The sequence below is a fragment of the Pteropus alecto genome, unplaced genomic scaffold, assembly GCF_000325575.1.
Source record: "Pteropus alecto unplaced genomic scaffold, ASM32557v1 scaffold164, whole genome shotgun sequence".
Taxonomy (NCBI): domain Eukaryota; kingdom Metazoa; phylum Chordata; class Mammalia; order Chiroptera; family Pteropodidae; genus Pteropus; species Pteropus alecto.
In genome coordinates, this window is record NW_006439568.1 from 25,297,011 (window position 1) to 25,306,484 (window position 9,474).

Genomic DNA, 9,474 nt, shown 5'->3' on the forward strand with positions numbered 1-9,474 from the left:
CAAGCTTGCAATCAGTAGAGCCCTTTCACTACTCCTAAAGACTTAGAGAAATGTGACTTAGCTGTGCAGACTAGCAATTGATTAGCTCACACTTAAAAAAAATGCAAACAAAAGCAGACTGATTTCTCCATATTGCATGAGAGAGAAATAAATAAATCTTTATTCTTTACACATGCCTAATGTTCTCCAGCCAGTAACAAACTATCTCAAGAATTATGTAAGCAGAGATGGAAATAATTTCCTAAAGGACCCCAGGTTTTATTCCTAACAAGCCCTGCAAATATGGTTTGGACTGTATCACACGTCCCTTATATCCCAGCCACTACAGGTTGCTTTTAGATTCCAGTACTTGGACTATAATCTGGGAGGCAGTGGGGCTTAGGAGCTAAATGTTTCTACTCTGGAATTAAATAGACCTAAGTTTGGATTTCAGTTTCACCGTTTACCTGCTTTCAGACTTTAGTAATAAACTTAATTTTTCTAAGCCTTGATTTTCCCAACTGTAAAATGGGAGCAATAGGAGTATCTACCTTACGGAACTGTTCTCTGCTTGTGGGTAAAGTAAGGATGAAAAATATGTCAGCCATCACAACATTCAGCTAGTGCACCAAGTGCCTTAGGTTTGTCCCTCTCATCACATCCTTGGTTTAGGGAGAAATGTGAGAGGCAAGAAAGTGAAGCCTAAGGCCATAGGTCCAGGGGTTTGGGTGGTGGCTGAGTGTTGTCAGACACAGGTTTCTTTAAAGGAGGAGAAGAAAGTGTGCTGAATTTCCACTGATTTCAAAGTGACCCTTGTCAGTTTGAAGGTCTTGGCTTCCATAAATCAAGTGCCTCCAGCAGCTTTTCCCTTTTCACCTCTCTAACCCTTCCCAGAGCTTCCTCTCAGGTCGAGACTTGTGGAGTTACAGTGAGGCGGCTGGCCCTGCAGTCAGCCCAGAGTGGGGACTGGGTGTGGCTGAGGCTCCAGATCCAGTGCCCTGGGGCTACATCTGGATAGGCAGTGAAGGTCGACCCAGGACCCAGTGACATTTTTACTATTGAAATCGACTCAAACTTTACTAGCTTCTGGGGAAAGCTTGGGGCTTTGGGGATTTTTGTATTTTCTGGATTGTAAATATTTTATGAGAAGGCAGCCCAGAAAAATCTGGTTAGCTTTCTGCCTTGTACATTGATGTGGGATTGGCCTCATACACTATGTGTCAAAAAAAGAAGTCATTTTGTCTTCTTCCAAAGAATTCACCTTTGATTTTAAAAGCCTATTACTCCTCATACCCTCCATATGCCCCACATTTCTATTTCTCTCCTATAACCAAAAAATTTATCCTCAGGAGTAGTTGCAAAACAAGATTTCAGGTAGTGTGGGTGGAGGAGGGGAGAATGTCACTGTGTGTGTGTCTGTGGTTAAGGTTTTGTCCTTTTAGAAGTGTCTATTTCTCATTGACTGCAGGATCTTCTTTTGTTTGTTATTAAATGGTGAATTTAAAAAGAAGGAAATCACGTAACTCATCATTCTGTCTGCGTTGTGTTGAGCCAAATGCTTCATCAAAACTATCTGATGGGCAGCAACTTCCCCTCAGCGCAATGGGTCAAAACTAGGACAGCACCTTTACATAAGCTTGGAGCTTAAAACAAAAAACAAAACACACAAAAAAATAACGAAACCCCAACAAAACCCCACTACACAGGCCCTTTCTACAGATATTCATTTGGCTGAAGTAAGTCGGGCAGCTGGTAATTTTTAAGTTCTCTAGATGATTATAACGGGCAGCCAGATTGAAGATGGCTGTTCTAGAAGTTTCTCATCTATTGACTAGGGTGTACTCTAGGTCAGGCACACTCTAGGCATTGCGATGAGTAAGATGGACTTGACCTGGTCCTAGTTCTTAAGGGCTGGTGGAGGCAGGCGGAGTATTGCTGAAGAAAACAGACCACTGAAGAGACAAATATTAACAAAGTCATTGTAGATAGTGCTAAATGCCAGGAAGATAATAAAACAGGGTCCTGTGATAGTGACCGAGGGAAGCTACTTTAGATCAGAGTGGTTGGTCGAGTGACGCCTCTCAGAGGAGGTGATATTTGAACCGAGTTGTGACTGATGAGACGAGCCAGCCAAGAGGAGGTCTGGGGGAAGTGCATCCCAGGCTCAAAACCACAAAGGGCACATTAGTGGTTACTTGCAGGCTCTTGGGGGAAAACCCGGAGGCCACCACCACGACCGCCTCTCCAGCAGCCACCAACTTCCGCCCTGGGAGTCCCGGGCTGCTGACGGGGAGGAGGGGGCCCGCCTGGGTGCGCCTCCCCTCGCAGCGCACCGGCCGGGCGGGAAGCCAGGGTGGTCAGGCCCCGGGCTGGCTCAGCTGGACTCCCGGCCGGCCTGCCCCGCTCCCCGCCCTTTTCCTCCCGGGGGCAGCCGCAGAGCAAGGGGCTGATCTCCCGCTTAAGTGAAACTGACTGTAATTATTTTTTATCTCGCAGACGATCTCTCGCACACTGCTCTCCGGAGACAGAAGTATTTGTTTGATGTGTCCACGCTCTCAGACAAAGAAGAGCTGGTGGGCGCGGAGCTGCGGCTCTTTCGCCAGGCGCCCGCAGCGTCCTGGGGGCCGCCCTCCGGGCCGCTCCACGTGCAGCTCTTCCCCTGCCTGTCGTCTCTGCTGCTGGACTCGCGGACCCTGGACCCACAGGGGGCGCCCCGTACCGGCTGGGAAGTCTTCGACGTGTGGCAGGGCCTGCGCCACTTGCCCTGGAAGCAGCTGTGCCTGGAGCTGCGGGCCGCGTGGGACGAGCCCGATGTCGTGGAGGCCGAGGCCCGAAACCTGGGGCCCCAGCAGCCGTCGCCCCCGGACCTGCGGAGTCTGGGCTTCGGCCGGAGGGTGCGGTCCCCCCAGGAGCGCGCCCTGCTCGTGGTGTTCACCAGATCCCAGCGCAAGAACCTGTTCGCTGAAGTGCGCGAACAGCTGGGCTCGGCCGAGGCTGTGGGTCTGGGCACGGGCGCCGAGGGGTCGTGGCCGCAGCCGTCGGGCGCCCCCGACGCCGGGCCCTGGCTGCCTCCACCTGGCCGCCGGCGGCGGCGCACGGCTTTCGCCAGCCGCCACGGTAAGCGGCACGGCAAGAAGTCGAGGCTGCGCTGCAGCAAGAAGCCCCTGCACGTGAACTTCAAGGAGCTGGGCTGGGATGACTGGATTATCGCGCCCCTGGAGTACGAGGCCTACCACTGCGAAGGCGTGTGCGACTTCCCGCTGCGCTCGCACCTGGAGCCCACCAACCACGCCATCATCCAGACGCTGATGAACTCCATGGATCCCGGCTCCACCCCGCCCAGCTGCTGCGTGCCCACCAAATTGACTCCCATTAGCATCCTATACATCGACGCGGGCAATAACGTGGTCTACAAGCAGTACGAGGACATGGTGGTGGAGTCATGCGGCTGCAGGTAGCAGCGGCGCCTTTCCCGCCACCTTGGCCCGTGATCGAAGGGGAGGCCTGACTTCAGAGAAGCGGAGGAGGAGCCGGCCTAGGAGGCAGAGAGTGGGGAGACAGCCTGGGCAGTGAAGCCCAGCAGGAAGGGAGGGAGCTCAGCCTTCCCAGAACCTTCCACCTGCCAGTCCAAAGGGAGATACGGATTTTCACACCTTGCTTGGCCGCCCTGGTAAAACAAGCCAAGGAGGATTTCTTTAATTTTTATCTTTATTGTTGTGGCTTTGGAATTCCTTGTGTGTCCCACAGGTTTTGATAGGAGGTGGTGGGAGGAGAGACACATACCTGTTTCTCAACTGCTCCATGGATTGAAAAAATGATAGTTTAAAAAGAGAAACAGTATGCGAGGAAGAGTCACCTTTGACCACATCTTGGTTTGATTGTTTTCTACCTGTGTAAAGAGGGTGGGGTTTTCTGGCCAGGTCATATCCCATGCCTTGTAACCTCCCAATCAGAAAGCGTTAAAATAGAGGAATTGGCATCAGGGGAATAGGAAAGCCAAGAAAGGCCTTTCCTTTAGAAGATAATTGAGAGAGGTTGGCCCAAGGCCTTTTTCATTTGCTTGTATACCTGGCTCCTCCCTGGCCTCTCACAGTATGGGGAACTGGTAACCTGCATCTCACTCCAGGGGGCTCAGGTCGCTGCTTTTACAGTTGCTTTTTCTGGTGGTATGGATGGAATGACAAGAATGAGTCCAAATGGAACCCCTTGAAGTATAATGAGAAACCACAAGGCCTGCCTCTGACGCCTGATACCAAGGTGTATTATCCCTGGCTGGAAGTAACCCAGGAAAACCCCTTCCTGATATCAGTTTCTAATTGATTTCTTTGAACAGAATTTGCCAAAATTCAGACATCCCCATTTAAGGGGAAGGCAATTTCCTAGTTAAACAAAAAAAGGTAGGAACTATATAGCTAAGATAAGAGGTGCAGAGGGAAAAATGATCCTGAAGTAAAAGGATAATAGGGAGAAGGGGCAGGCCAGGAGCAGGGAAGAGAAGGATGTAAGGGGACACAAGTCCCTGTCTCCAAAGTTTCTTTAAAATCTGTGTTCCCTCCCCTCTCTCTGACATTCCTGAAAGATTACTAGCCAGCAATAGCCCACGGCTCCCCCAAAAGAATCGTTTCAGATTGTAATTACCAGTTAGGCAATGTTTTTAAAACTTAGTAATGAGAAACTGTGAAAAGAGCAAAGTGTTGTTACATTGAGCTTGGGGTGGGAGGTGGGGATGGGGCAGTGAGGAAGGAGGCAGGGGTGAAATTCATCTTCCGGAAGGAAGCGGAGAGCACAGCACAATTGAAATACCCATTTCCAGATTGTCAAAAACATGAACTTTCCTCCAGCCTGCATCAGTATTATTTTCAAACATTGTCCATAAGTAGGCCTTTTGAAGAATTTGCTTCCTTCTCATCTTTGACCATGCAGTGGTTCAAACAAGGGAACTTGTGCCATTAAAAAAGTTTTTGTTTTTCCTAAGTGGTTTTGCTCTCTCTTGATCTAAACCTGTTGCTTGTTTGGTTCAGAGAACTACAATCTGTCAAAGAAAGGGCGAGAATGATAATAAATGCTAATATAAAATGCTAAGTAAAAAAAAAAGACTTGGCCAGGAGAAATAATTTAAAATGCACATTTGCTTTGGATGCACTGTTTTTCTGTTAAGGCTGTATATATTTGTTTATTTAAGGTGACTGAAAGTGCAAGGAGGAAACGGACAGCATGAAATTCATCTTAATGTACAAAACATTATATGCACTCAAATGTTATAATTTCTAATATTTTTAAAGTTTATATTCGAGTTGTACAAAGTTAAGCATTAATCGGATATTTCATTCTTTCTTAATGTTATCATTTTCTTAAATATTATTACAAAATTTTAAGTCTGTCTAATGGAGAGTTTTTTTTTTTTTTTTAAACTGTCTACCTCACTATAATACAAGTATTTACAACACAAAATTACCAGAGAGGTCAATTAATATTCAAAACAATTTTTACAGTATACTTTTCCATGATGATACTCAATCTAATACTGTATTATTAAACTCATTTCCCCCTTAATAACTCAGCCTGGTTTATATGGATCTATTTAGAAAAATTATTTTCTTAAGGAATTATTGTCAGTGCTATTTTGTTCCTCTGTGGGACTGAATGTCCAAAAAGACACCGATTGTTTTAAAAGCTATAATTTAGAGCATTGCATTTTTCTTCATAACTCTTCCGTAACTCTCTTTTCATGAACTTTTCATTCACCATATTAAAGCCCAATTCCTGTCAGCTATTAGAATAGTGTTTATAGGCCTGTACCTCATTTCAGCAACTCAAGAGCCCAAATACGTATTGAATTATTTCTTGATTTCTTTAATGTTGAAAAAAGAAAGCAGTAAATTACCTAAGCTAACCAAAATGTCAGTAATTACTATTTACATTTATGGCTTACTGGAAGCAGAATATATGAAATGTTTTTCTATTTGTTCACTTGCTATAAGTCAGGGAACCCATGTATAGGTGTAATTCTGAGTGCTCATTAAATGTCAGGAATGATGTACATGTATTATCTCATTTAGGCCCCTTAGAAACTCCATGAGGTAGGTATTATTATAATTTTCATTTTATCCATGGGGAAATAAGTGAGGAGTTTAAGCGGCAGGCCCATGGTCACCAGCCAGGGAGTAGTAGTTAAAATTTAAACCTAGTTCTTTCAGACTCTAGAGCCGAAGGATTTAACCACTATACATTTCTGCCCCCAGATCACCTACCTGCTCTCTTATTGGTCACTAAATGTCAGTGTGGGAAATTTGCAATTAGCCACAGTGACTAGGGACAGCCAGCTAGTGGAAGAGGAGCTGCTACAGTGGCACCAGCACTGCCTGTGGTTTTGAAATATGTGAATTGTGACTGCTGGGATATTTACTTGAAGCTGAAAATGGGTAAAGATTGCAAAATTCAGTGAGTTCTTAGCTTGGGCTTGCCTTGAGAAACCCATAGTTCAGGTCATTGATGGGCTTCTGTAGATTCTCTACAGTTTTCTGAAACTGCTTTGGGTGTGGTTTTTGGGTTTTAATTATCAAAATAATGGTCAATTTACAAATAGGTCATGTTTTAATAGACTAGTTGTAAGTGGGCTGTTAAAACTGAGAAACATTTTCCTATGGAAATGATGTTTATCTGAGTTTTCAGTTCCTTTTGCAAAAGCTTTATTTACCCAAATAGAACTTTTTATCAAAGCAATTCTGACTTCTGGATTTTGGGAACAGATAATCACTGGGAAGCCAAAAAAAAAAAAAAAAAAAAAAAAAAAAAAGACTCTTTCCTGGGTGGAAGCTATTTTGAAATGGTTGAGAATTCTTTGCATTTTTCCACCACTCTTTCTATACTGCTTACCCAGTTCCCCCAACTGTCCTAATGACTCCCAGTTCTGCACCTTAATATGTCTTAATATGTTCCTAAACTAGAGGTTTCCTTTTTCTGCACAAATATTTTCATCTCCAAAATTACATTTCTCCCCTCCATCATAAAATTTATTCTTTAACTCTTCTGTTAGGAGAAACATAATTTGACCAAATTACATAAAGATGTAAATAAATATCTCCTGTCTCCTCAACCGTGGAGACATTGCATTTCAAGAAGAAAATCTTGGTTAGTGCAGATTTCTTGTAAGCGATATGAAAAAGTCAGACAATAGAGAAGATTCACCACTCAAACCACACATGATTTTGAGAGTCGTATGTGAGCTAGGCACTGATGATACAAAGATGAATGAAGTCACTTGACAATGTGAATTTTTGGGCGTTCCTTGGGGGACATTTTGTGCGATGAAGAGACTGCTAACTTGTTTTAACATTAATATCCAATATATTAAACCAAAAGATTTAATAACTTAGTTTTTTCCTAAAGCCTTAAGTTTAATGATTTAGGCCCCATAAAGATATTTTTTTGCCCTTATTTTGTTCATTGCTATATTCCGAGCATCCAGAATAGTGACTAACACAGCAGACATTCAATAAATATATTAAATAAATAAATTCACAAATATTATTTTACTTATTAATCTAGTAATTTTAACAAGCACTTTCAAGGGACTCTTTGATTTATGTATCTTCAAGTTGAATAGCCCAACTTCCCTGAATCAACCAATTTTGTTTACAAACCTAGTTAATAAACTTCCTTTAAATGTGTACATTGCTTTTATCAATTTAATTTTAAAGCCCTTCAAATTTTTCTAGCAGGAAACACCTTCTGATATACTTAAACCACTCCAAGTAGAACTAATAAATTAAATTTCTAAATATGATTATGCTTAAGTTCTATTAAGCATTCCAATACTGTTTATACTTTTGACTTAAGATCAAGAATCTAAAATTAATTTCTCACTTATTTAAATTGATTCCAGAAGGCTAACCTTTTATATACCTTAATAAACTACATTTTCTTTAAACTTGCAAACATTTTAAGTACCAAAAATGTACAGACTGTCTGAATGATTAAAAAAACTATTTTTGAACATGATACAAAAGTATTCATCATTTAGATTTGATTTACTTACTTTTTGTACTCTATTCCACAATTTTTTTTGGGTTAAAAACTCAAATCCACTACTGAAAAATTAGCGTCACCGGAAAGATAGGGAGAACATTTCAGCAGACTATGGCTGCAAATCTACAAGAGGCTTTGGCCCAGAAAGGAGATGGACTCTCTCTGGAGTATTGACCAACATTCCAACTACCCTTAACAGTCAGTGTAACAACAGGAATCCCAAATCCTTATCTTTTATGAGTTGGTCTCTCCTGAGTTCAAGATAGACCATTAACCAATTTTTCCTTCTGATTTAAGTAAATTGAATTCCACACTCCCCATTCAGATTGTAGCCAACCTTCACTGAATAATTAGATTTCACATTTATTTAATGATCTTAAGAATTTTTTTCTTTTCACCATTGGCTTTAAAATTACTGCCACTTTATTGGATTATTCTGCCCCTATATAATTCTTCCACAACCTCTTCCAGCTTTATCATTAAAATCTGATAATCAGAATTCTGTATTTTTTTCTATATTATTTTTGTCTGAAAGAGCTATAATTCTTACAGATATTTCAATGACATCTAATGGAAACTGCACATACCCTGCTCCTTGTCCAGTTCTATGGTCACAAATCTAAAGTTGTGTTAATGAAAACACAGTCCCTATGCTTTAGGTGTTCACAGGAATATTATTATTATTATTATTATTATTATTATTATTAGTAGTAGTAGTAGTAGTAGTAGTAGTAGTAGTGCCAGTACCTTATTAGGTAATCATTACAAAAACTCTTAAGTATTATTACTCTGCTTTACAGATGAGAAAACTGAGGCTTAGAGAGGTTCGCCCTCTTGCTGGGAAGGAGCTAGTGCACAATCTAATCTACTCAGTCATTTGCCAGTTATTTAGTAAATTCTCACAGTCTGGCAGGCACTGTTTCAGACTCTGGGAAAATTTACAAATAGAAATAGAGATAAAAGACGTTCTCAAATTGAGCTGAACTCCCCAAACCGCAGACTTCCAAAAGCAGGCCATTTCCTCTGCCTAAATCCCGCTTTTTATAACTTATTCTTTTTCTTTCCAAACTCAGGAATTCTCTGAAACCTTAATTCCCATCCTCCATAACTATTGAGGAAGCAAGGGGAATAGGATTAGGATTGAGGGATGGGGAAAAGGCAACACTTGCAACCATGGGTTCTGTGTACCATTCGGACGATCAACATTACAAAGGGTGTAACCCTCACCGTTTCAAGAAGTCCAAACTTATTTGGAATAAAATATGTTTGATTTAAAAAGAGGGAATTTAATAAATACTTATTCTATATTAGTGTCATCTGTACTAGAGGCAGAATTCACCAGATGTAACTGAGAATGATCAAATGAGTGGAAATTAGAACCTCTTGATGAAAATTTGTTTTTCAAAATTCATATTTCCAAGTGATTATTTTTCTTTTTACCTCTGTTGGGAGCTCTTAATCATTATG

The 9,474-nt window shown here is 42.0% G+C and overlaps 1 protein-coding gene across 1 annotated transcript in view; it reads left to right on the plus strand.

The window, feature by feature from the left end:
* GDF6 (growth differentiation factor 6) overlaps positions 1-3,437 on the plus strand; it is a 15,742-nt gene extending 12,305 nt beyond the window's left edge. The window contains exon 2 of the mRNA XM_006916671.1: positions 2,476-3,437. Coding sequence (XP_006916733.1) covers positions 2,476-3,437 — 962 coding nt within the window. The remainder of the gene's footprint in view (positions 1-2,475) is intronic.
* Positions 3,438-9,474: the final 6,037 nt, after the last annotated feature.